General features: G+C 47.3%; 1 protein-coding gene and 1 non-coding gene across 3 annotated transcripts; both read right to left on the reverse strand.

Annotated features, from left to right (window-relative positions):
* Nucleotides 1-545: 545 nt before the first annotated feature.
* Nucleotides 546-27,375, reverse strand: RPS4X (ribosomal protein S4 X-linked). 2 transcript variants are annotated; one of them, XM_069648643.1, is made up of 7 exons: nt 27,181-27,375; nt 23,366-23,443; nt 23,043-23,223; nt 16,471-16,568; nt 6,395-6,566; nt 1,518-1,675; nt 546-710 (listed from the first exon to the last, which is right to left on the reverse strand). In XM_069648643.1, exons 1-7 carry the CDS (start codon nt 27,181-27,183, stop codon nt 609-611), a joined length of 792 nt encoding a protein of 263 aa, XP_069504744.1. In that variant the 5' UTR covers nt 27,184-27,375; the 3' UTR covers nt 546-608. The 2 variants fall into 2 exon arrangements, with proteins under 2 accessions (XP_069504744.1, XP_069504745.1); XM_069648644.1 differs by having other exon boundaries at nt 24,826-27,203.
* On the reverse strand, nt 22,418-22,615 carry LOC138570852 (small nucleolar RNA SNORA74). The gene has a single exon (XR_011303873.1). It is a non-coding gene; the product is annotated as a small nucleolar RNA SNORA74 (small nucleolar RNA).

The raw sequence follows: 27,375 nt of genomic DNA on the forward strand, positions 1-27,375 counted from the left end.
ATGCCTACAAGGTACCTTCTTGGCACTGGTTCGATTATGTGCCAAGAGAATCAGTCGACAGTTGGGAAGTAGGAGGGGTGTGTGTGGGCAGTAGGGGGAGGGAGGAGGTATTCCCCCAAAGGCTTGGAATGTGTGTTCAGGAAGAACAGTTCACTCACACTGCAACAAAATGAAAGAATGTTAGCACTCAGTAGGAAAGAAGTTCCAGAACCCAAAGCAGCAGAATACGCGCACTGAAAGATGTGACATTACACTGCCCTACTCCAGACATTCCACAACAGAAACTTGCTTTCAGATCTGAGAAATATGACTAGATTTTAAGCAAAGACAGTAAGGGACTAGAAATAGCTTTACTAGAAACACCCAGCACTTGAATGGGCCACCAGTCTTCATGCCCTGAGCATGTCTGCTACTAGAGCTTCCAAGAGGGTTTCACTGTGACAGCGCCCAGATGAAACATCCAGTTTTCAGTAAATGTGGGTTCAATATTAGCAATGTGTATCCAGCCAAAAAAACGTATTAACCAGAGACATTGTGAGGCAATATGAAGTTTGTTCAAGAATTTATTTCACAAATGCAGATGTTTTTCTCCAAAGTTCAAATCCAGCTCAGCCGCTAGTCTGCTTGGCTTGCAGTCTCTTGTCCCTTTCCTCAGCAATGGTAAGACGAATACCCTTTCCACGTGGAAGTGAGATCCATGGCTTGTTACCCTTAGATGGGAAAAAAGTACTCATTTAGCAATTACAATTTAAAAATTCAAGCTTGATATCAAGAGCAGATTACAGTGCTGCCAAGAATGAAGAAGAACACAGTTCAATAACCTTAAAGTAAGGTTACATTTAGGGGACACCAAACACTGATTTGGCCAGGCATAGGGGGAGCATTTGACAACTTTTGAGCAATTATTTTTCGGGTGTAAAGAAGATATTCCCACGTGCATTAATTTTTTCGTGAGAATTAGGTTTTGGGGTTATTGTAAATTATACACCTTTGCAATTGATAAAATGCATTTTTAACAATGAAATTCTTCAAATTCGGACTAGCTTTTTGGGAGGATTTGCCCACCTCTACAGAGTAAAAGTGCTATTCATCTTTAGGGCAGACTGCACACTATGAAATGTTGGTGTGGGTGAGGAAGAGGCTGCTGGTGGGGACTGGAAAAGAAGCAGCAAAGTTAAAGGTCATGAAATCAGTTTTGCTCAGAATCAATTTTTAAGTGTGGCCTGACAACATTCATGCTATTGGATTGTCACCCATCTGTTGTAGGAAAGTGAACCAGGGTTTCTTCATATGAGAGATCAGGTGTGGAGTAAAATGTTGAGCAGCATTACCTCACGGATGAACCACGAGTATTTTTCATATGGAATTTGAAGCTGTAGGGTGTACAGTTTCTACTTTTCATATTATGCGGGGTAAATAAACTAGAAACCCATACTAATTACTCCAAATACCATGTCATAACCAGAAGCTGAGGGGCAGTCAAGTGGCAAATAGTTCAATGTATTCGTTGTACTTACTTTGCCAATTACAAAAATGTTTGAAAGCCTGGTGGCAAAGGTATTGCCATTAGCATCCTTCACATGAACAACGTCAAACGATCCAGGATGCCTCTCCCTGTTCGTGATGATACCAATTCGACCCAAGTTAGCACCACCAATCACCATACACAGGTTTCCTACAAGGGGGTAAAAGAAAATGCTTTAGTTTACATTATTGCCATGGACAGTATGGTAGTAATTTCACACGTGAGATTAGAAGAAACACGACCCTACGTAAGTCTGCAGAGAACACTCAGTTAAGACGCGGTTCGGTGCAACTTTTAAACTCCTGGCCTGCATAAGGTAAAATGTAGACAACTACAGAGACTTCCCTTTGCGCCAATAGTAGCTTATGTAGAGAAATAGGAAATCTTTAGCGTAGTCTAACAAAGAGCCACCTAAACACTCAACGTGCACCCTTTTCACTGGTATGCCTCAGATACACCATAAGAACAAGTTACTTACCTGTAACTGTTCTCCAGCAGGGGTCTGGCCAGGATTCCTTAAACAGACTGACCATAACGAGGATCGTCCTGGAGATCACCCGCTTTGGCCAACAGCAAAAACGGTAGCACCTGCTGGGCCGTGACTCGTAGAGGGTTGATCTGTGCACGGCACCAAACATCGAACCTCTTCTATTTATGTCCATAGCATTAGAGTAGATTATGCCCTGGCCTTGACAAGCACCTCCGAAGATCGTAACCCCTGAACTTAACGCTGCAGGAGCCAGGCCTTCAGGTTCAGTAATCCTGGGTCGTGGTGCAGAATTGTACCTCCTTCCCTGGTGAGAAGATATGCGACCACAGTAAGCATGACTGAGGGGATGCTGACATGCTGAGAAGGTCCTGGTACCAGATCTGCCTTGGCCACACTGGTGCAACGAGGATCATCTTGCACCGGGACAGAGTTCATTAATGAGTTGAAGCAACGGAGGGAATGCATACAGAAACAAGCCGTCCCAGGGGAATGACAATGCGTCCCCCAGCTCCCCAGCTGGGGAAACCTGCTACCGAACCTCTGGCACTTGCTTTTCGTCACCGTCGCAAATGGGGCCCATCTGCGGAACAGGCGATTCACTTGGTCCTGCCAAAGATCCCATTTGTGGCAAGAGTGGAGCTCCCTGCTGTGCAAGTCGTCAGTGTTCTTCACTCCTGCCAGATGAAACTGAATGAGTAACATCCCCTGGGTGACAGCCCAGAGCCATAAGTCCTGCGCCTCTTGGAGGAGCGCTGGGGATCCCCCGGTTTCCTGATGTAAAACATTTGACCAGCACCAACTTGCCCTGGAGGGACAGTAGGAAGGACTTGAGGGCCCAAAATACTGCCCGAACCTCCAGTACATTGATATGCAACGTCTTCATATCCAGAGTGTGTGCTCTCCATTCTTCCAGGGAAGTGTCCGTCGTGACGGTCTCCTGGTGTGGAGGGGTCAGGAAATCCACACCTCCGGACAGACTTTCCCCCCAGAGGTCCGAAAGGACAGCCGTCGCTGCTGAAGCACGCGCACGCCTTGATGGCCTGAAGAGACTCATCCACAGTCAAGTTAACCCTGTCGAAGGCATGTCCAACACGCTCAACTGCACATCCTGGCGGACGTTAGTGGCCTTCAACCAAACCCGCCGCAGGCAAACACTGTTGCCCATCTGGCGGACCCTGTGTCAGATGTCGTGGCCACCGTGATGGCATGGTCCGATGCCACCCGACCTTCCTGCAGAATCTCCAGTGCTTCTGCTCTTGCTGTCGGGAAGGAATCCCAGGAGGGGAGCGATCTTGAACCAGAGGTCCCTGTCGTAAGGAGCCACAATGGCAAAGGGTGTTGGAAACCTTGATGTCGTTGCTGCCGACGAGATGACTCGTCCCATGGAGTCCAGCTTCTTTCCCTCGCTATTTGTGGGTGGGGGGTATATGGAGGTTTAGACACAGGACGTCGACAAACCCACAGACTTCTTCCTAGCCAACGCCGAGACCACCGAATCCGGGGAAGGATGTGATCTCAAGCCCTTGGGTGCAGAGTCCGGCACCCTGTACTTTCTCATACCGGTCCCTTTTAGCCAGGGCCGAGGACTGGTTCTTCATGAGGGACAGTCCCTCATCCCAAATGTCGTCCAACAGCGGCATAGACAGCAGTCTTCCTCTTGGCTTCCCTGCGCTGGTACAGGAAGCCCACCCCCCCCCTTCAGGAGTCAGTTGGAACAACTCCAGGAGGGTTAACTCTTCTTGTGCGGGAGTTCTGATGGCCCAGGTGCCGCGGGGTCTCCACCGGGCGACAGGGGCATCCTTGTTCGAATCTCAGAGCACAATGTGTGCAAAGCCTGAAGGATGTCTAACGAAATGTCTGGAGGTGGCTGCAATGGAGGGGACGGCAGCAGTGGCGTAGCGTCCTCCGGCTCCTGGCCGTCCGGCTCCTCCTCGTCAGTATCTTCTTCGTCAAGGTCCCTCCCGTAGGACCTGGCCGACGGGCTTTCATCAAAGATGGTTTTAAGAACAGCAAGCTCCTCCTCAGAGGAGATGTCCGTGCCTTGCAGGACTACTGTGCCCCTCCCCCGCCCCACCTCTTCTCAGTCAGGGTAGACGGTCTCAGGGAGATGACCGGCATAGTCAAGACGGGCATAAAGGAATATCCCCCTGGCCGACAGTCGCTCTGGAGGCTGTTTCCTGCAAACCTGTATCAACAGCATTCGCCAGGGACGCAACCACTCCTTCGATGGAGGTTTTCGCTTGGTAAACCTGGGACTTCATGACCTTTGTTGCGCCAGAGGCCTTCACAGAGGGGGGGAGGGTTCAGAGCCACGCTCGCCTTTGGCCTTCTCCGTTGGAGCAGACTGGGGCTTCTCCAGAGGTTTACCCGGGTGTTCGACTTCCTCTATGCCGAGTCGGACCGTTGGTTCGTGGTCAAGGGTGCCGGAGATGCTGCACCCGCCCAGGTAGCCGGGGAGCCTGTCCCAACGGCACTCCTGGTGCCCGCGGACTTGCAGTGCTATGGCCCCCCCCCCCCATCATCAGGGCGCCCTCAAAGGTCTTAGAAGACCACTCAGATTTCTTCTTTCGGCTGGGTGATGGGGCTCACCCGTCTGTAGCCCCTTGCTCAGCCGCTCGCAATGGTCCTTCTGCGTTCTGCAAGGATATGGTGCGGGGCACCATATCCTTGCAGAACGCACAGGCCTTCTCCGCATGAGTCTGGTCGGTATGCAGTCAGTAGAGGCACAGAGAGTGCCCATCGTCCAGGAAAATGCTCCGTAGGCCACATCCCAGGCAAATCCTGAACAGAGGCGTCCATTCTCCTCCATCTTCAGCCATGTCCACGCGGCGCAGGCCTCCAAGAATGTTCTGGAATCCTCCAAGAAGAGAACTCCAGATCAAAAAAAAAAAAAAAAAAAGCCCTTGAGGTGCGTTAAGTTCCAAAAAACGGTACCCGTTACTGGGATGATCAATGGAGCTTGAGGCTTGATTGACCAAAAGTAGAACTAAGAAAAGAATCGCAAACGCAGTAAAAGCTCGAGAGATAGGTGCACATCAAGATCTGAAGGCTGAACCTGTGCCTTATTTCCTTATTAAAAGGCAAATCCATTCCCTTTCAAGGACCAGTCCGGGTTGTCTGCATGCAGCAGTTAGGCTTTCCTCCAAGTTAGGACTACGACCCTAAACCCCAAAGAGACCTTTCAAGCTGGACCCTTCTCCTTGCACGTGCTTATGTCCAGTTTAACCCTTCAAGTGCCAAGGACGAGATAGCTCGTCCTTGGCACCTAAGGGGTTAAAAGAAAGAAAATGTTAGAAGGCTTTGCATGGTGAAATACTGAAATCACCAAAAAGGCCTTGGCACTGGGGGAAAACCCATGGCAGTTAAAAGGTTAAGTAGCTCTTTTAAGTGGGCACTAGAAAGATTTGGAAAACATTAAGGGAAGAGCCATTCCCCCATACATAATCCACCTAAAATCACCAATACCATCCTTGCCCATGTGTTTATTAATAAAGCCCACTGTGTTCGTGGTTTGGTAGCGTTCAAGCGTTCAAACAGAAAGTTAAACAGAAGAGTACCTGAAGCAATACAGAAGGGGAAGATGCAAGTATTCTGCTCACCTCAGAGGGTTGCCGTACAACCCAAGAGGCAGACGGGTGACGGGAAAATAGCAAAATTCAAGACACTTATTACATGATCCACACTGGGCAAGAACCTAGGCAAGAGGAAAACAGCTTGTGGCGTTATAGCCCATCAGGGCCGGCCTCTGGGCAGGCAACCGCCCTGGGTGCCATAACACACCCCCCCCGCCACCTCAGGGGAGTTCACCAAGTGCTCTCCCGAGCCGGTGTAGTGGGAGAAGGCAGGACATGTGCCTTAAAAAAGGCACATTTAACAATAGGGTGCCGATGCTTTCCAGCAGCAACCTATTGAGATGATTAACTCCCTGCTCCAGGGCTCTGCAGCATTTGCACGAGTGACCTATACCAGTGATCTACTTCCTGCTCAGGAGCAGAGAGTAAAAAAATAAATTGCTGCCCGCACATTGAGCAGGGGGTGCGCCAAATAGTTCTGAAATCGCCTGGGGTGCCGGCACGGCAGCCCATAACCAGCCTCCCGATGTAGACACTGCCATTTCTCCTAACAAAAGAACACAACCAATGGCAAAGCTTTGCCCTCGCCCCACACCAAGTATTTTCTAATGTGACCAGGTCCTTGGTCACCATTAACTCTTCCAACAACCACACACTTTTTGCAAAAGTATAAATTCAACAGATAACATACACCGTTACCGAAATTTAATTTGACCCTTGCTATGCTAAATTTGCAGCAGTAGTTCAGGCATCAAGTCAGTAACAGTATTTTTAACTAAGAACCCAAAGCACACAAGCATGTTTTACCTGTGTCAAACTTGATGAAGTCTTTAATTTTGCCAGTCTCCAGATCGATATTGACTGTATCATTCACTTTGATGAGAGGGTCAGGGTAGCGTATTGTGCGGGCGTCATGAGTCACCAAGTGGGGGATACCCTTGGTGCCCACAAAGATTTTCCTTATCTTGCACAGCTTGTACTGGGAATAAAAAATCAAAGTTAATTGCCAAAATGATATAGTTTTCCACAATGTGCATTTTAATGAAACGCCATTTGACAAGAAAGCTTCACAGCCAAGCAGGAAGCTCGGAACGGGAGCTTTAAACTCCACTCTGAGCCTCCTCACAAGCGGGAGGCCTCATCTTCCCCACCAGGGAGAAGTTAATTGAACCCCACGCCCTTACCAAGTCACCACCCACTTTCCACATCCCCAACCCCACCCCCGCTCAACTTACATGGCGCTCCCTTGGGCTTCTGTTCCCTGCGCATCCCCCTCACAGCAATGGCAGAGATTGAAAGGGGAGCAGATAAACCCCTCTGGGTGGAGGCATTACCGGGTCTGGTAATGCCCTGGAGCAAACATTAAGGCTTGTAACTCGGCCACAAACCATTTCCCGACCTGGTAATGGCCTCGCCTGTCGGTTCTTGCTGCATACAACTTCCCAGGAAAAGCCCAGTGTGGCAGAATAAATCCCAAATACCCATTTAACCCTCTTGTTAGGGGTACATCACACCCACAAGCCAATCTTAGAAGTACATTTTCCGTAACAACCATTTGATGTTACAGCGCCCAGTTTACTCTCCAAATAGTGTAATTGTATAAAGAGTGCTTCAAAACCCTACAACTTGCGATTGATGGACACCAGCACAATCAGAAACAAGAGGGTGAGAAAACAGGAAGAAAACAATTATCAGGTGGCAAAGCAAAGTCAAGCTGCCTTTTTTTCCACCAGTGAGGTTGTCCCTCCTCCACTTTCGTGTTCTGAATCACCTTTTTGCCAAGGACTCATATCTTTCTTGCAATTTGTCAGTTGTAGAGCGCACCGAGGACATTAAGGCGCTGGTAACAGTAAGCACATTTTTAAAACATATGGAAATAGTACAGACATACAGTTAATGAGTTGAGAACTTGAAGGCTCATAATGAATCACTGCAGTGATTGAGACGCCTGGTGGAAGTTATAAGTCTTCTGAAAAGAGCCACGTTTTGAGTTTTTTCCCCAGACGGTCCAAAAGGACGGTTCCGATCAGATGTGTAGGACATTGCAGTGTTTCGTGGCCACTCTTGGGAAGCTGCAACCCACTGCTCTTTGCAGTTTATCTGGGGATAGTGAGGAGGTGCGAGTGGCTGGCCTTGGGTCTGCTGGATTGAGATTTTGTACATTTACTAGACAAGTAGGTGCAGGGTTTGAGAGGCATTTGTGACGATGTGAGTTTAACAGGTGAAACTTCATCTAGCCAATGAGATATGGTCTTTTTGGGAATATTCAGGGCTGCTCTTATAGCACTTTTTTGTATGATCTGCAATCCTTTGATGTTGGTGGTAGAACCGCTGAGAAGGGCGTTACAATAGTCTAATCTAGAGACCAGTGCTCTTACAATCGTGATGCAGCTGTCCGTGGTAAGGAAGGGCATTGATCAGGGAAAGCATTGATTAGTCGTGTAGGCCGTGGCAATTATACCTGTCTGGCTAGCGAAAAGGGATGAGTCCAGATAAACCCTAAGTGTTAACTTCTTGCGAGACTGGGGCGGTACAGTTTTAAGGGTCTGCATGCTCCGTTAAGAGTGTTTGTGATCCGATAAGGAGCAGCTTGGTCCGATTGTCATTTAGGCCTAGAGAATGTAATGCCATCCAGGCCTGAATGGTTTGGTAGACTTTGCCGATGAGTTGGAGTCAGTGTCGTAGGTGCCCGAGATGGGAAGGATGATTTTGGATAACGTTAGTATAGGAAAATATGATAACATGGCATTTATAATGCGCCTGTACAGTGTTTTTAAGGCACCACAAGACATGGGAGGGAAGCCCAGACAAGCGATCCTACTAGGCCAGGTCATTCAGATCGTTCAAGTGCAGCAACTGAAGTTGCAGGGGAGAGGAGAAGTGCGAACATGGTAGCGTAGCTTTAAGTGCAGGGGGGAGTTAGGGGTTACAGTTAGAGCCCCCGCGAGCGCGGGTGGCCCGTAGGCTGTGGTGGGAAGACTGGTCGTGAGGAGCCTGTGAGCTCAGGGGGATACCAAGCAACCAGTCGGCGCAGCACAACAGGTAAGTTAGCAAGGAAGCGAGAGAGAAGGTAGGAGAAAAGTAAAGTCTTGAGCGGCTTCCTGAACTTTAGGTGTTCTGCTCAAGTCAGAGTGGCAGGAGGCCATTTGAGATGGGGGCACCTGGAGAGGCGAGCGATCTACCTCCCCACTCCCACTCTCTGCTTGGAGAAGCGTTTGATCCTCAGTTGGAGTTGGAGGTAGCTGGGCGTAGGGCTCTAGAAGGAAGGTATTTCAGAAGAGTCTGATGTAGTGTGAGCCCAGGTCCCAGAAAGTCTTGTGGACTTGCAGAGGGCCTTGAACTTGATCTTTGCAGCCACCGTGAGACTAGGCTGGAGAGGTAGTCCCTGGGCTTGAGGCCCAATGATATGGTTCGCAGCCCTGTTCTGGATTAGTTGCAGGGGGAGAAGAGTAGAGGTAGGCAGATTGAGAAAGGCTGTTGCAGTAGTCCAGCCTGGAGAGAAGCAGGGCTCTGAAGATGGTGACCTTCTGGGGGAGTGAGAAAAGGTAGTATACCTCTGATGAAGTGGGCCTTCTTGACAAGGTCCATGATGTGAGGAGATAAGGAGAGAGTGGAGTTGGAGGACGCCAAGGTTTTTTGCCTCACAGGAAGGCGAAGGTAGAGTGCCCAAGGAGGCAGCCAGAGATGGAAAGCCCAGAATGAGGATCTCTTTCTTACTGGCATCAAAGCAGATATCGTTGGAGGCGCACCAGTCCTGAATGGCGTACACAGTCAGGAAGGAGACGAGACTGAAAGAGCAGAGTCCTCCACATAACGAAGTTAGAAAAGGTGGAGATCAAGTGGGCCAAAGGGGACAGGTAGACATTGAAGAGCTAGTGCCCTGGGGACACCACAAGAGGAGATAGTGGTGGTGGAGAGAAAGGACCCAAGTTGGACCTTGGGACGGTCCAGGAGGAAGGAGTTCAGTCACGCCAGGGCCTGATCCGCAATCCAAGTACTGACGGCGTCGATTGATCAGGGTGGTGTGATTGACCGTTTCAAAGGCAAAGGAAAGGTCAATGAGGATGAGGCCAGAGCCAGAGAACAGAGCAGATCTTCACGGGCGTTCAGGAGAGCAGTTTCCATGCCTCTGGCTGCTCTGAAGCCAGACTGATTGTCATGCAAACAACCAACAGATTCAGTGTGGAGAATAAAATGGGAGATGGCCAGCTTTTCCAGGAGTTTGCCCAGGAAAGGAGTGATAGAAATCGGGCGATAGTAAGCTGGGCATGTACGATGGGCAAAAGGCTTTTTTAGGAGGGGGTGCACAGGGAGTGTTTGAGGAGAGAGGGGAATATTCAATGGTTAAAAGAGGGCTTGCAGAAATCAGCCATGGCTGGAGTGAGGGCGGCAATGTGGTCCTTGATGGTTCTGGAAGAGCAAGGGAGCACCTGACACTTTCATAGATCGGACTCCTCTAGAAACATAGTCAGGTGTCAGTAAGAAAGCCAGAGCTGGACAGAGTGAACAAGAGAGGTGGAGACTGCAGTAGGATTGGCTAGCTCCGAGTTGGCGGTGTCGAGTCAGCAGAGACGCAGGCTTGGCTATGGACCCTCTTCTTGGAGATGACAGTCTTAATTGCCTTTGAACGTTTTTCAGAGGATGCGCCTGAAGCCCTCCACTTCCTGAGCCCCAATGCACTTGCGTTTCAGGGCGACGAGGTCAGTCATACCAAGAGCTGCACTTGCAGCTATGCTTCAGACAGATTCTCATGACAGGGGCAAGGATGTTGGTGTTGGAGACAGAAAGATGCAGGTTGTTTGGAGAGGGGTGTGTCAAGAGTGAGTCAGGCGATGGAGGAGGAGGAGCAGAGAAGAGGCAAAGGCATCCACTGACACTCGCTTCATGGGGCGAATAGCCGAGAAGGAAGGTGGCAGTGCTGGGATAGGCTTTGCCTGCAGGACAGGAAGTTTCAGGTGATAGGAGAGCAGAGCAGAAGGTGGTTGGTCCAAGAGAGGAGTGGTGAGAGTATTAGAGAGGAGGGTGTCTAAGGAAAGCAATATCAGCTTAGTGAGAGATAGGAAAGGAGATAAGAGTAGCAGTTGGAGAAGATTGGAGAAATGAGCGCACCATAGAGGGTGCAAGAAGTGTTGGAGAGCGAGCGAGGAGCACAGCCAGCGCAACTCAGGATGCGCAGAGGGGGTTGGGAGTCAAAAGCGAGGACTAGGAACAAAAAAGGGGAGGGTGGCACAGATCAACCTCAGGGCAAGGCTCAAGTGGCCACAGCAGTAACCAACAATTAGTAGTAGCAGTAGGAACCTAGAGAGTGGGAGAGCCTAGTGGAACAGCAGATACAAAGTAACCAGTAATAACCAATAGTGGGAAAAGTTACCTCAGTTATGAATCAATGTTTGTCTCTCTACACCGGGATTGGTGGGACTACAGCACAAATGGGAGGCAGGGCCGGGGGGCTTTGACCCGGACGACTGGGTCGAGGCCCCAATGTCCGAGGAGATTTCCTCCTGGTTTCGCCTAGTGCAACTGATTCTGCAGCATGGACTGTCCTTGCACACTGCTTTTTAAATGGGACCAGGCCACTCATGGGCGATGCTTAAAATGTGACTAGGCAGATGGTACTTTTTCCATATTGTATGGGAATGCCCGCGTATCTAGCATATCTGAGGCAGGGTCCCGAATAAACTTGCTGGGGTGATTGGTGAGCCGATACCCACAGACCCAAAGCTGCTATTGCTGGGCATCTGGGGGTGCCCGCTCCTACAACCGCTGGGACAAGCTACCGATATCGAAAACAGCCATCTTGACAAAAAGAAATATACCCATGGTTGGGGCCGTGGGGGTGCCCACATGTGGCAATCGGATATGGACGTGAATGGGCCCTATGAAAAGCGAATATATACATGTTTAAGCACTCCGTTAAAAATACCAACTTTTGCTTTCATTCTTATTTCCCCCCCAACGTAAGCCAAGAGAAATCTCCACGCCGGTTTTCATTCATCTCCAAACTCCTCCTTGGGGCTGGATTCCAAGTATTCCGCCATTTCGAATGTCCCGTTAACACTCTTGGCTTCGTGTATGCACCTCCGGTTTGTTATACCTGTGCAATGTCCAAGGGCACAGTTTCCAGTTTGCCTAGGATCACTTCCACGAATACACCCAACCCTCTCGTAACCTTTGGGTCAGCTGCGCCATAAACCGCTTCCCGCCATAGATTAGCATCCAGGCCACAACCAGATGCCAATCTGTCATGGAGCAGTTTTGTTCCGACTTCCAATTCTTTGCAGAATAGCGTTAGATGTTGTAGGGATTCTTCTTGCAATCCAGGGAGGCAACATCTGTTGTTGCTGGTCACACCATACTTGAGTAGGTTATTTTAGTTCTTAATTTATTTAACCCGAATCTCAAGATTAAATCTGCTTTCAGATTGGGAGATTAGGTATTCCAGAGTGATCCCTGGTGTTGGGGAGAACTCTCAGAAATGTGCCAATTCCTCTCTAGTTTAGAGACCCCCAGCACTGTTGCTGGATTTTGTGGACTATTTTTTACCTGGAAAGACTTTTTCCCACTCTTTGGTGTATTTTTTCTGTGATTTGAACTCAGTTTCTTTTTGTTGTGGAGTCTGACAAACCCCATAGGCATCATCTTTTACATTGCGACACAGCACCATCAGTGCAGTGGCACAGGGAAGTCTTTCAGATTCCCCAAATATTTAAATATCTTTTTGGATAAACTACTGTTTCCAAGAGCAGTAAAGTGAAATTGACTAACTTCCATTTGTAACGTCCTAGACCCAACACACACAATCTTACAATAGGGTGCTGGCAGTACTTCGTATCCCCTTGGTCTAGTTTCTCATGTAACATTTTTATGTTAACCTCTCCTTAATGAATGGCTGGTGGCAGTGGTGTACTTTTAATTTAACTGCCATGGGTCCCCCACCCTAGTGCCAGGGCCGTTTTGGGTGATTTCAGTATTTAACCATGCAAAGCCTTCTAACATTTTCTCCTTCATTAACCCCTTAAGTGCCAAGAAAGTTATCTTGTCCTTGGCACTGGGGAGGTAATCCCAAGGACGAGATATCTCGTCCTTGGCACGAGAAGGGTTAACTACCGTGGTGTGCCTTTACTGCGGGCTGTGTTTGCAGTAAAGCACCCAAAAAGGTGCCATTTTTGTCAAAAAGGCCCCAGTTGTCTTTTTTGCCATTTCTTTGTGGAAAGGTCCTTTGAGATTTACTCTGCGTGCCAAACCAGGGTTGGTCCCTTTGTTAGTTTGGTCTTTGCCGGGATTCACGAGTGAATCCCGCCTCTGGCTCCAAAGTGTCTGGCAGGGGTAGGAAGTGACCAAAACTCCCTGTGCTAATCCCCTTGGTTACAGGAATGCACCCACAGGTGATTGGCCAGCTGGCTGTCCGGCCAGGACAGCCACCCTGCAGTTTGACTGGCAGCTAGGCTGGAATGAATGGGAGAAATCTGCATAAAAGGAGAGGCCTTTTGGCTTGGAAGGCAGAGTCGCACACTGGACGAGGGAATCTGAAGAAGAACTTGGAAGAGACCCCAGCTGCAACTCCTGGATCATTGGTTTGCCCAGTGAAGCCCTGCTGCTGTGCTGAAGCTCCAAACTCGTCTCAACTAAAGAAGCCCTGCAAGGACAACTTATCCCCTTGAGTTGGTGGGACCAATCAACTCGGACCAATCAACTCCCAAGTGAACCAGTCTCGACAACCTCTCTGAGCTGGCTGTACTTCCTTGCTGCTGCAGTAACCGAAGTGCCAGGGAGTGTAACACCAGATTGCAGGGATATCGCTTTTAAGTTGGCCAAGAGCTCTAGGAATATCCTCCGACTCCCAGGAAGCAGGACTGACCGAGCCTGAGCCACAGATGCAAGGAAAGCCCATCTCGACAGCCAAGAACTGCGCTGGTGCTGTTTGCTATAGAAGCGAGGAGCTGAAACCCTGAAGTGCCACTGAATAGAAGTTTGTCCTTTTCTGTCGCAGACCGTCCCATTGCAGTGCAGGAGTCCTCCAGACGTCCTCCCTATTATCCCCCACGACAGACCCCAGGAACACAGATCTGCAGAGCTGCACAGGACTTGAAGCCAGCTGGAACAATTTTTTCTAACCAAAGGTAGTGCACAGTCTAAGAACTTACCTCTTGCTGTGTAGCCTCACTGTTCTCAGTTGAGACTTGTCTTGGTTGCTCCTGTAGAGTTGCTACAGCTTCACCTCACAATCCTAACAGCTTGTGGCCCTACTTTGATTCTTCTTTTCTACAAAGACTTCTAAAACATTGTAAAAGACTTACCTACCAGTAAAAGTGTTTCACTTTACCTAGACGTTTGCCCAATTGACATTGGCCTGGCTCCCTGAAGGACTTCTTCCCTCTGATCTAGTGTGTGGTCTTCCTTCCAGGAAGGGGTTAACTTACTTTGCATTGGGGTTTCCAAAAGTACTTACCTGCTTCTGAAGATTTGTGTGATCTCATTATTCTAAGAACCCCTTTCTTTGACACTCATCTCAGTATTGCTCTAAATGCTAGTGATATATCACAAGTGTCCTAGCTATTTAAGTCACCCGAGAGTGTAGGAAGTGTGTGTGTCATCTCAAATGGGCGTTTACCGATTTAGAGAAACGAAGTGTTTATTTTTGAGTTGTGTGTTGCTATTATATTGTTCCCTTCTGAAGACGGCTTATTCAAACTGAATAAATAATTGTTTAATCAAGAAACCCTGAGTATAAGTGTTTATTTGGATGTCACTGAATCTCTGTGCAACTCGTACTGCTCACATTGACCCCTCTTGAGATAAGCCTGGCTGCTCAATCACCCCACCAACCTGTGTAGTACAGACTTATACCAAAGGTTGGGTTCTTATTGCCAGGAGGCAATGGTTGTTGTGTACCCAAAGGGTACTTACTGCTCCTAATCGTGCCTAACGCTGGTGGCAGGCGGTGTGGATCTATTGTAGATTTGTTACTGCAAGTATTTGCTTTGCTTTTGTTCAACTAAAAACCATCACAAGGCTAAGCTCCACTAGAACAGCAATTGTAACATGCCAAATATGGATAACGTAAGTCAGGAAGCCCTGATCATTTTAACACTAGATCAACTGAAAGAAATGTGTAAGGTCAGGAATCTCCCTGTTAAAGGAAAGAAAAATGAATGGATTCAAAGATTGCTGAATCATCAGTCTAGGTAGTCGGCCTGACACCTACTAACCCAAGAAATATGGAAATTGATAATGAGGATGATAATTCAGAGTCGGAGTCGTAAGGAGTCCCAGCAAGGGAGCCCCTCCTTGCTTCAACTGGCCCTTTTGCCTCAACCTTTATCCACTGGGACCCCACAAGGTCCAATACTGAGTCCAAAATGTCTGTCTTGAAAAAAAAATGTGGCTTGAATTTAAAAGGTTGCAAACCCAAGCTGAAGCCAATCATCAGGACATCAAACTGAGTTCGAAATGCAGAATGCGCTTCAAATTAAGAAATTGTCTCTTGAACACATTTCCCTCCCAGAGTCCTCTAGGTCTTCCAGTCCAAAGAGGCCTTGCATGCCCAAAGAAGCAGCGAGTATGTATGATGTGAAACTTATATTTTGGATTGGCTGGGTGTTTTTGAATACAATTACAGGATTCAGGGTTTCACAGGGTTACAGGATTCAGGGTTTCACAGGGAATCAGTCGATTCCTTGGCTTTTGTCTAGGCTCCCCCAGGTTAGTATGAAAATGTGAAGCTAACTGATAGCTAGATTTGGGAACACCCCTTCCCAGTACCTTAAGTTTAGAACCCTCAAAAAGACGGATGGTACCACTTGGGCTACCCGAGTGTGAATATAATGGTTGGGTTAAAGGTTAGAGTGAACTCCTTTGAAGGAATGAGAAATATATTTTTGTTTTCTCCATACCAGAAAAGAAATTAAAGGAAGATCAAAAATAGAGGAGCAAAATTGTGACCAAAAAACTAAACAGAACTTCAGAACAAATCTAAAGCAAAATGCTATTTTTTCTGCTGCAGCACCTCCAAAATTTGCAACCAAATAAAGTGTGCAACGCAGCAAGAATTTGGCACCAAAAAAGAGAATGCATTTGCATCAAAAAGTGCCTTTTTACCTTGCCTGAAATAGGGAATGAAAAAACTGCAACCCGAGATACAGCTCTTCCAAACCCTTTGGCTTGCTGAACCTGTAATTCCTACTAGCATTAACTTACCGATTGCAGGATAGTAAATTGCTGGGTGCGGTTTAGCTCCTGGTTATAGCTTAGGAGAGCCTAACAGCAGCTACATTTGGCTACCATGGCCAAGTGATGCTATCCAAACATACCCATGCAACATTAAATCTGTGTTTGGGAAGATTTATAAATGAGCATTAGGACAAATCTAGAAGGCAATTAACGCATAATTGACTCACTAAATTGACAAGTTTACTTGTATCTTATATGGGAGTAACATTTCTGGAACACAACATTAAAGCCCCCTGGTTCCCAGAAGTAGCTTCTGCTTACTGAGTGCTGCTGAATATCCAGTAACTGCCTTCAGCTCCTGCTTCTCAAATCCTTTCCCCGGGTGCCAGAAATATGCATCTGTACTGAGCATCCATTGTATAGGGGACAGTTTTCAGATTAGCAGATCCGTGATATGTACCATTGTCCTAAAATCTACATTTGTAATAGTGCATGTGTACTGTAGATGGGCCATATGGCTTTCTGGGCAACTACACAAAGCAGCATCATAATGTGGCCAATCAAAAGCAAATACAAGAAAGGGGACTTTTGCCCTTATCCGAGACTCGCTGGTAATAGTACAAGCTCACCATGTTCCTTACAAAAGATGAACTCGAGCAAAATTTCCAATTACTGCTAAATCGAGACTTAAGTAAGCCCTTTCCTCTGCTCACCTTGGCTTCCTCAGCTGTGATACGGTGAACTGCAAAACGCCCCTTGGTGTCGTAAACCAAACGGAAGTGCTCTCCAGTCTTCTCTATACTGATCACATCTATAGACAAAAAGGTTATAACTAGCATCAATATCTTAATGTTAAGTTAGTCAAGAGGCAAACATTAAACGCAATATGAACTTCTTTGTATGCACCCATAGAGCAATAAAACAAAGCTACATCTATCAAGTAGCTCTTTGAAATCCTCTTTCCCCCAGGTCCGTTCCCCGCACACCTCCCTCCTCAACACCCGCCCGATGGACGCTGCTGGCCCATACAAGTCCTAGGCCCAAGCAAACAGCGGGCCAGTCTATGTTTGCAGCGTCCCTGAAGCACAGGCAAAGGGGGCTGGCTTGTAAGCACTTCGGCATCATCTTTATTACCCCCTCCGGGCCTTTACGCGGCCTCTGCTTTCCCCCGGCCAGCCCTCCTACACTGCTGGGTCCTCTGACCCACAACTAGATATCAAACCTCTCCAGGGCAACCTGCTAAGGGCTCAGGCAGAAGGCACGTCCAATACTGGTTTGGACAGGGCGACCAAGCCCCTGCCAAACAGACCAGTCTGCCGCAAGAGACAATTTCTTAAGTCACAGGGAAAGTGTGCTGGGTTTGTAATTCCAGTACTCTGAATTTTTTCACAGGGATAGTGTTGCAGGCTTGTATTCTCATTGGGTTCCTGCCTACACAGTACTTCCCATAAAGAGATAAGGAAGACATACTTTACCATTGTTAAGAAAAGCATCCAACAAAACAAAGCAACAAGCCATTATGTATGTAAATCCACAGTTGTAGTGAATGATGTACGTTTGGTGCCAAATGTATTCACTGTGCCTGGTTTCGCAGGACGTTACTTCAAGTTATACGATTACCCTTTCCTGGTTTTTATTTTTCCGGTAGGTTTCTACTGATGTCATTTTACGAACTATATGTATACCCATTATGAATGATTAACTTGTTGTACGCAACTAAGTGTTTTACAATTATGTATTACCCCCATCCTCGGAACTCCGTACCTCCAGCGCCCTCTCACATTCCCCTCAACCACACCGCCATGATCCACTAACGAACTGACCAACCTCTTGCCCGTAACAGAAAAGCAGTAGGATTTCCCCATTCACTGCCCTGCACACCCATATGATATGTTCTGTTTATCATCACAGCAACTCGATACCAGCCATAACTCTCGGGTACGTATAGCACTCCATCTCAATGGAACATAGCTGTATCCCTCCAAGGGGACGGCCACCCTCCCACATACACGTGAAATAAATCACTACTAATTTAAAGCTCTACTAGAATAGTCTCATTACAACGAGTAATGAAGTTAGGTGCCCCTACACAAGTAAGTTTGCCACTCCTCCACCGTCTCTGTAGTGCCTCTCCCAACATTTGAAGGGTTAGCCCCCACCTAAATTTTAGCCTGGGTGCACCCCTGGATGTGTGCACTTGCATTTGATGAGGGAAGCCTTTCCCTGAAACAGGCGGCTTTAGTTTCACTGTGTTTGCTTAGAAAAATGTACTTGAATAAATGCAGTAAAAGTTTAAAGCGGTTCCTTTCAAAAAACACTTCCATCACCTCTCTGCATATTGTGCTTTAAAATATAATATTCGATAGTATGTGTTGGATACGTTTTTCTCTCTTGCAGGGGAGAAAACTCATTTTTACTCTTGAAATTGCATTTACTCTCCAATTTGATAATGCATGCGTAAAATACTCCCACCTCAAAATCTTATCTGGAGCACTGACTCTGCCGCTAATATCGCACATCACCTCTACAGCTAGAATGCAACTGAGACAAATTGGTCCAGCAGGGCACATAATCAGTCTCCTTGACGTGCATACCCCGACAACCTATCACAGCACCCATCCACTAGCCAGCTCTCGATGGGTCACTAGCAGGGACTTGGCCGCCACTACCTTCGAACTGGCAAAAATACACGCATTTCAAAATCCTGGCTACTCTCTGATCTCGTGCCCAGGTCCCCCCCCCCCCCACTAGTTGCACTCCTGCACGGCCTCCCTGGCAACCCCTGCACTTGGGGACTGTTTCCTGTATCCCTACAGTCACCTACCAGCACTTGACACCTGACGTCTGCACTTTGCCACCAACTGGCTGCACTTTTACTTATTGCTTTTATTTATTCTGTTTATTTTACTGTCGATACCAAGTAATGCACTGCCCCCTCCCAACCGCACTTTTCCCCTTCCCCTGCACTTGTGCGATCTCAATGTCAGCTAGCCTAGTAGTGTTGTCCCCATCTTGGAATGGGCAGCCACAGACAGGCCCTTTTGCTGCGGCCCTACTCACTCCTTCGCATACTCCTGTTAACTCGACAACCACCCCAGCCTTCTCCACACAACCTCCAACACCATGTTTGCCATCACCTTCCACTTCTAGCCAACCAACCTTCCACAAACAATGATCCACCACACCAAGCTCCCACCCAGCATCTAAAGCCCCAAACCGCAAACAAATAACTCTTCAAATGCATCCTCAAGACCAGAGCGGTCTCAAAAAATTGTCATAATAGAAATAATCTAATCATTGTCCCTACATCCTTGCACCGAAACTGTTTTTCCCAAGATTTGCTCCTGAATGTATGTATTCCAGTGGGAAGGCATGGTGTGCAAACTAATAGTGCAACATTGGGCCGGCAGGGGCCTTGACATTCACCACAAATTCTCTATCCTGCTCATGTGGACAACTTCCCACTAAACTGAATCCTTCCTAGTCAAATTACAGCTCTCCCACCTCTACACACTTGAATGTTTACATACTAACTCCCAGGATACACTATAACTGTTGCCGAATCCCTAAACCACATCACACCAATCATGGTCTCCCACCCAAAATAACAGTATTAGGGGAGTGCAACATTTGGTTTGATATGCCCCCTAATCGAAGTGACCCACTACTGGATAATGCACAGGCCTGGAAAAGGCAAAGTTGTTTGACACATGCCCTACCAGACGGTCCTTCAGAAACATCCCCGACTCTCCTTCACAGCTGCCGATTGAGCTCTCAAAAGACACAGAAGTGGTCTCTCAAAACCAGCAGACAGAAATTGCAATATAGTTACCATGCCACAGGACATGGCTTGAACCCCATTCCGAGCAGACCAGGAGGCAAAAATGATCAGTGCCCATAGTAGCAGTAAAGCATTGAAGGCCTTCGGCAGGAAATGAGCCACTTGCAGAGCAAATGTTTGATTTTGCAAACCTATCCTTTCAATTTCCACACAGACCAATTCACCACTGTCCCTACTTGCCTCCCACAGGGCCTGCACAGCCAGTGGGAGGCTTACCGCGGCAGCACCCACAACCAGACTCATCAGAAGTGGGAATCGCAATATTCGTGACCAATAGGGCACCACTCAGCTCCACCCTTATCACCAAGCCTGCTCGACACTATACAAAAACACTGCATCCACTCGAAAGCTCCCGGATCAAAAACCTGCAGCGTTATAAACTGAAGCAGCGCATTCTCGAGAGGCAAAGAGGTTAAAGCTGTGAAAGGCAAAACTCGCCACAATCATAACAGTTTGCAATGAAGTCTCCAAAAACGTTGTCAGTCCAGCATGGTCTACTTCCCAAAACATGGCCCGCTTTCGGCGATTCCATACTACTCAGTCCATTAACCTCAAAACTCTGGTCCAGTCCCCAAGAGCCAGCACCCCTTTTACCGATAAGTGCATGGCAATGCTGACATACTGTCACAGTGTGTACTAACACAAAGTCTCTGCACTCTGCATGAAAAACGTCACCAAGGCCCTGGCAATTGTCACCAGCTCCTTCAGTTGGGAGGAATAGGATCTCCACCGGAGTCCACAACTATTGATGAGCGAGAATCCCCCAGTCCACCCCCCTTTCCTGTGCCTGTGGTAAGAGTAATCGGCACTGATCCCACCGGAGAAAACCCCTTCCTGAGTGCCTACATCCACCCACCAGTGAAAACGGCCCTTCAGGGCATGGTGCAGTGGCAGAAGCGCTGTGAAGACCTTTGAAGTCGGGGACCAATCCTATTGAAGATGTACCAGCAGGAGCATCAGGTGCAACCATGGTCACATTAAGCACATGCCATATGCTCCAAGCAACATACTGGCCGATGCCACCTCAATCCTGCACAATTCCTGAAGAGGAATCACTCGATCCAACGGGAACGAGACTTACCAGGTCGGTCTGAAATCACACCCTAATGAATACCAAACCATGCGACAGCAGAAGATGGGCTTTCCCCTAGTTGACCAAGAAGCCCAAACCAGTTAGATGAGACATGTATGCTGCAACCCTTCGAGGTGGGGAAAGGCTCGTCTCCCTCCAGATGCAACGAAGCCACCACTGGGGCCAAGACCTTGGCGAAAAACCTTAAGCCAACCTGTAGGGGAGAGCCTGAAACTAAAAATGCCTTCCCACTGCATTTTGCAAGAACTTCTGATGCGACATCCAAATCGAGATGGCGGTATGCATCATCCAGGTCTATGTAGGCCAAGAAGCACCTCTCCACACCAGAGAATCTTCTGAAGCATATCTACCTTGAAAGTAGAGATTTTTTGCGCCCCCTCAAATTATCAATCAGAACTTGTCTGACCCCAGAAAGATAACAGTAACCGAGTCGCGCCAATGTTGGCCCGTTTATCGCCTATCAAATGTCGCACAAAAATAATCCAGTGCGCCCCCAGCCTCTGCTGACTGTCCGGACTTCTGCTCCACCCTCTCCCCTTGCCTTACAACAGAGCTAAGCATTGTGCACTTTATCTTTCAGTTTCACAAACACGTTGGCCCTCTCAAAAGGCAGTTTTAAAGCAGTCGCCTTCTGGGAACCGTTTGAGTGCCAGTCTGATACACCGATACCTCCTGCAAGATAAAAGCACCCATAGTCCCACAGCTCTCACCACAAAGGTGCCATCGGACAAGATCCTTCAAAATCGGCCCCCTCCACAATTGCAGAGTCCAGTCTCTGAGCCTGGGAAGCATACGTATTCGTTCTCAGAGATTTTTGCACCAAATTAAGTATTTTTAAAAGATGCATTTTTATCCACAGGATCTTGCCATGCTACTTCCTCTGGAACCACTTGATGGAACCCTAGGCAAAGCATAGGGCTCAAAGTAGATTCACAAATGTCAAAAATAAGATTACTCCAACTAACTTAAGTCACTTGTCAAAAACAATGAGTTACTAGGGTTTATAACAAACAGCAATATTGCATTCAAAACGTAGGTTTACCAATCAGATTTACTGCAATGAATCCAGTCGTATAGTTAGTGCAAGGCTCGTTAGAGGTTCTGTGCCCAGTTTGGTGGCTAGATTTGTGCTATTGAAGAGTGTTAGAATTAGGAAGTTTTGTCTTGCAACTTCAGTAGCCAGAAGGGCTTCCAGGTGGATGTGGGTTATCTGTTTGGGTAAGAGCAAGGTCAGGTTGCCAAAATAAAGTTTCCTATGCTAAGAAGGGAACAATGCATATGTAGAGATGGTTGTGGGTTGCACTGGGTCTTGCCATCTACAGGTGCCTCTGTGTGTAGACCGTGGGGCCAAGTGATCTGTGGCTGTTTTGATACTAGTAAGAAAGCAGACAGGCCCCGTTGATTAATTCCACATGCACCATTAACGCCCAAGGTCTACACCATTTGGCTGCCGAGATGTTTTAGATCACAACTCATCAGCATCATGATGGAGCATGGGAGGGGGGGGGGGGGTGGAGTAGCAGTGCAAAAGATCCCCGGAAGCTGCAGACGCCCGCCCCCTGAGCTACGTAATCAAAGCTTGTGTGCCGCTAGGTTCTTTAGTTCAACAACGGTTGCCCTGAATAAAAAGATTTGGATAAGAAAATAAAAGTATGCAAGAGACATTTTACATTGCAGTTGGAATCGCTATAACTCAGTTTAAAGCTATACATTTTTTGCATTTAATATTGTGTGCTTCCAAACTAGCACTGAACAGCCAATGCTAACATTCAGTGTACTCTTAAGAAAGCACGGTACAGCCTAACGCAGCTAGTTGTCCCCAAAACGGAGACAGCAACCTGCATAAACAGGCAGTACCTTAATCTTCCAGCAGTGTAACACTGTCGCAGGCACGGCAAAGCACGGACAGCTGACTACCGCTGGAACGAGGGCCTACAATACTTCAGTACAAAGGTGGCATGGGGGAGTGTGCAGACGTGGAACTTAAATGTATGTAAATAACGCAACCACCGGGTGATGCCCAGGCTTGGGAAATGTATGACAGGAGGACACAGTAGAGGAAACCCCGTGCCCAGGGAAATGCACTGATGAAGTGGTGCATGGTGCAGAGGAAAGACTAACTTGGTGATAGTAAAGTTATGACATGGAACCACGTTAGGTTTGCAACTCGGGCAAAGTGGATGCTCGCCCCACAATTAAGGAGTTTCGGGGCTTGCACGGAAAGGGTGACACCTTAAGTACTACTTTAAATAAACATAATAAAGTGAAAGTGGGAATGTTTTATCCCCCGACTTAAATGGACAGTATCCCGGTGTTTACTCATAGAGAAATGTCAACGGGTGATAACTCACCCATAAAGCCAGCAGGGTAAGTGATGTCTGTGCGGACCTTGCCATCGATTCGGATGAACCGCTGCATGCATATCTTCTTGACCTCGTCTCCAGTTAAGGCATACTTCAGTCGGTTCCTGAGGAAGATTATTAAGGGAAGGCACTCCCTCAATTTGTGTGGACCAGTTGACGGACGGGGAGCCTTAAAAGTAAAAAAAAAAAAAAAAGGGACAAAAATAAACGAGAGCTGATCCAATCGTCACAAGGTCTCGCCGTACAGACAATGCTTACTTTACCAACCAGCAAATAAAGAAAGCAGAAAGGACAAAACCATATATACTTACAAAGACACCTGTCAGTTTATCCAGCATCCAGTGCTTAGGAGCTGCTACGCGCTTCAAGTGCTTCTTGGGACCTCGAGCCTAAACAAAACAACAAAAAAATGGAACAATTAATGTTTCAGTTTGCACAGTAACGTAAATAGGTAAAAAGATGTATAGAGATTCGGCACAATCAACTCATGGCAGGTTTTTTTTTAGAGCTTTGGAATATTTTTATGGGCAGCATGGTGGGGTTTCTGTGCTACCCGGGAATACTGTAAAAAAAGTTCATATGGAGTCAACTTTTTTTTGTTTTAAAACCACCCTACAGTGGCTGGCTGCAAACATATTGGAAGAACTTATGTGGAACAGATCCGAATAGTTGGGCCAGTCCGGCAAATGTACGGGAGTTAAACGTTTTAGCCCAGGTATTAGGTTTACTCTGAAAGGCGAGTCAGAAAGAGGAAAAGCACTGCTTCCGTCAAGAAACTCCAAGGCATTCGTTTTTTTTTTTTTTTTTTTTACAGAAGAAATGTTAAAACTGACCACCATGCCAAGTTAGACTTGGTATGGGAAAAGGCCATACTATGGAATAAAGCGCAGAAGCTGGTCGGTTTACGAGAAATGTATTTGAATATTTCTGACAGTAGCCCTACGCTTTGTGAAATTATGAAATTTGCAAAAATTTCCCTGTAAGCACAAGCGCCCAATTTGTATGATACGGGAAGCTGAATGGAGATATAAAATGCCTTGTTGAAGTACACGAGGACTATGTAATAATACAAGTTGGATAGAAATATTTAGAACGTGACGTTTCGATAGATTTTCAAAATAGATTTTATGGGAATTATTGGGCTGCCAAAGTAAATGCGAAGCTCAAGTATTTTTATGTGAAAATGCATGCCCACGAGGAATCTACTGAACCGTTTTTGTTGTGGCTCTCAGCATAGCTTCATACCCAAAAGGGTGCTTCGACGCCATATGGTCCACGTGTTGCTTTTCCACATTAAGGACCATACAGTCACTTCCGTTTCGCAGCAACTGTTTGGGTTGCAGTGATGGGACACCAACTAAAAGCTTAAATTGAAGGGTTCAGGTCTGAATGGTAGCTAGGCTGTTGGTCAATAACGCCGCCCAAACATTACAGAAAGGTATGGCTAAGCTATATGTACAATCTGAAGTGTACTTTCCTCAATAAATTGAAATAAATTAATGTTACTAGACGAACGTGATATTCTAAAGAGAATGCTCAAAAAAATAAGATACCTTTAGGTGCTTCTGTGGGTTACTTGCAGTATCACCCCAATGACAGGCTATAAAATATGCATTAACCATTGGCTAGTGACATGTATGAGGTTGTGTGCTGCGTGCACGGGGACAATTAAGGGCGCGAGTGACTATGCTTTGCTAGTAGCTTGAAATGTGTACCCCTGCTAATATTGTCAAGAATGATTACACCCTTTGCCTAGGAAATGGCACAATACTTGCTAAACGGCGGTATGAAAAGTTCCCAAGGCTGGTAAATTTGACACTCCACTGGCTCACAGTCAACAGATGCACGTTCACAACCCTGTGTACGACCCAGTGCCTTACACCGATAGGGTCTTGAATTCACATTTTGTATGAAGCATGCCTGCAGAACACAGCGATCAAGCACCGCAACTCTACCGACAGTCCCATACTGTAATCGAAAGGCCAAGAGCCCACCTATTCCTGGCAAACAGCATACCAATATAAAACTGCTTATTAAAAGACAAACTAGTACGGATACATATCCAAACAAACTACCCAGACAGTACAACTTACTCTTAACCAGACTCCCCTCAGCACAACAGCAGGAGCACTTGTGAGACAGGCAACAACCATGTGTTCTCATCCACACATCCAACTGCCCCATGAAATCAATGCTACTGCTGGAGCACAAGCCTACACAGCAACCTTAAGACACATTGATAACCAGCCTCCACATCAGACACGAGATTTAAGACAGCTTCTTTTGAGCCGGTTGATCAAACCTAGTGTCTTGCCCATCAACCACGGACACTATGCACTAATACACAAATTCAACTACCGTCAAACACCTACTTGCATCCCCACAGCATAGCAAATAAAATGGTTCTTTCTGCAACACGTCTCCCTCTACCACATAACCCCTTGCTCCATTCCACACCTCAAACTACCACAATATGCCATAGGGGAAGCTTATCAATATATGTTTTCTACCCTTCGAGTAGGGAGTGCCCCAAATGTCACCACCATGAAAACACCAACGCATTACTCTTGTGCCTACACACAAACCACCTGGAGTACTCGATTCTTGCAAGCAGTTCCTAGATATCAACTATTACTAAGTAAGCAGGAGCTACCCCTAGGGAACTAGGAGCAAGTACATAGCATGTTGCTATTTAAATACATGAGATACAAACTACAACTTCGCATTCATTAGGTGGAACCCATTCTGCCTCAAACCTTAGTGTGTAACTGTAGCTTGAGGCGCCTGGTTAGCTAGAACTGGCGCCATACAAATACAACACCAATTCTAAGTGATGGTAATGTGTATGACGGGGTAATAGCTGCCACCAACTTCACACCCAACCCTTGCATGACAGCAAAAGACAGTTCTGCTATATAAAGTGGTGTCAAGGTCCCCCCATGCCATGTATGAGAAATACAGCTACTCCAGTTATGTCCCTCCCTCTGAATAGCAAGTCTTGTCCTTTATACCATTCCTTTTTGCTTAGGAAAGGCACACGCCTGAATCCCAAGAAAAAACAGAACCAAATGGCCAGCACATTGATGGATAAGACAAGGAGCAGAAACCGGTCTGGCCCGGTAGGTGCAAAAGAAAAGGATGCTCTTCATTCTTAGTTTACAGGTGGAAGAGCAGGGCCTTAGCATCCACTGTAGTTCCCCATCGTCACTCCAAGTCCCCAACTGCCTTTCTTGGAGCCTCCAGTCTCCCAAGCAATCTCACATGCATACTATTCATGACACCCACGGCAAGGGGAAACGCGTGAACTACCTGTATACAAGGCCACAGAGTACACCTAAATGGCTTCATCTATGCGAAAACACGACATCACTAGTAAGGGCAGCAGTAGGATGCATGATAAACGAAAGGGGGATCTTAAGGGAAAAGTGTGTACACACACCGCCACGTATCTGCTACAGCGTGATACGGGTGAACGGAGCTGTGGAGACACGGGCGGCCGTTTACTCCAGACTTACACAACAACGAAAAAGACCAACTTTCAAACACCATGTAGGGCCTGCCGAATAAAAACGGATCGAAAATGGAGCTAGTTATGGTTGTCAAATTATCCAATTCTGTCTGGCTCATGCAGCTCTAGATTATATGAAATTCAAGTAGGTGTGGGGGGGGGCATAACGCAAACAAAACAGCACCGACTTCTCACACGGGAGCTGGGCCAACTTTACTTCTCTGCTCATTGGCTCGGTGCTTAATAATTCCATGTCTACAGCAAGTAGGAAGCCACTTTTTCCCACCCCTGCGAGTTGACCTAACACCCTCCGTGGGCCACGAGATGGGATAGCGTCTCCCCCACTACACGTTCAAATCAGTCCCCGAGGAAAGAAAGCACACGCTCCGGCCTGCACGCTGCAGGACCGGGTTACGAGGAAGCCCATTCCTCCCTCACTACTCCGTGATCTAGCATCCAGCTCCCGCCTCTGAATCCGCATTGCTCGTCATTCATAGACTCCCCGGTTCTTCGCCGTCACAAACAGTCGGCCAGAAGGCGAGCAGCGTCGCACCAGAAGTAAGATGGACTCGGATTGCCGAAGGAATATTTTGCGCAAACGGAGATAGTCCTGCTCACCATGGCTGCGTCTGCAGGGAAAAGGGCCCCTTCTTCCGGTCCGCCGCTGATAATGCTCCCCGGCAAACGGCAAGCCGGATTGGACAGTACACAACTTCACGTGGCTCTCGCAAACACTGCCCCTTTGTGGTGGAGGACCGAAACGTTCAACGTTGGGAATGGGCTCGTAACTAAAAGTACAAACCTGACTAAAAT

Source organism: Ambystoma mexicanum, chromosome 2q (genome assembly GCF_040938575.1).
Source record: "Ambystoma mexicanum isolate Mex_15411 chromosome 2q, UKY_AmexF1_1, whole genome shotgun sequence".
Taxonomy (NCBI): domain Eukaryota; kingdom Metazoa; phylum Chordata; class Amphibia; order Caudata; family Ambystomatidae; genus Ambystoma; species Ambystoma mexicanum.

Coding starts and splice junctions, on each gene's coding strand:
- RPS4X (XM_069648643.1), bottom strand. Junction 16,569..23,042: donor TTACCCTGCTGGCTTTATGG/GTGAGTTATCAC, acceptor TTTTGTCTATAG/ATGTGATCAGTATAGAGAAG. Junction 711..1,517: donor ACATTTTTGTAATTGGCAAA/GTAAGTACAACG, acceptor TTCCCATCTAAG/GGTAACAAGCCATGGATCTC.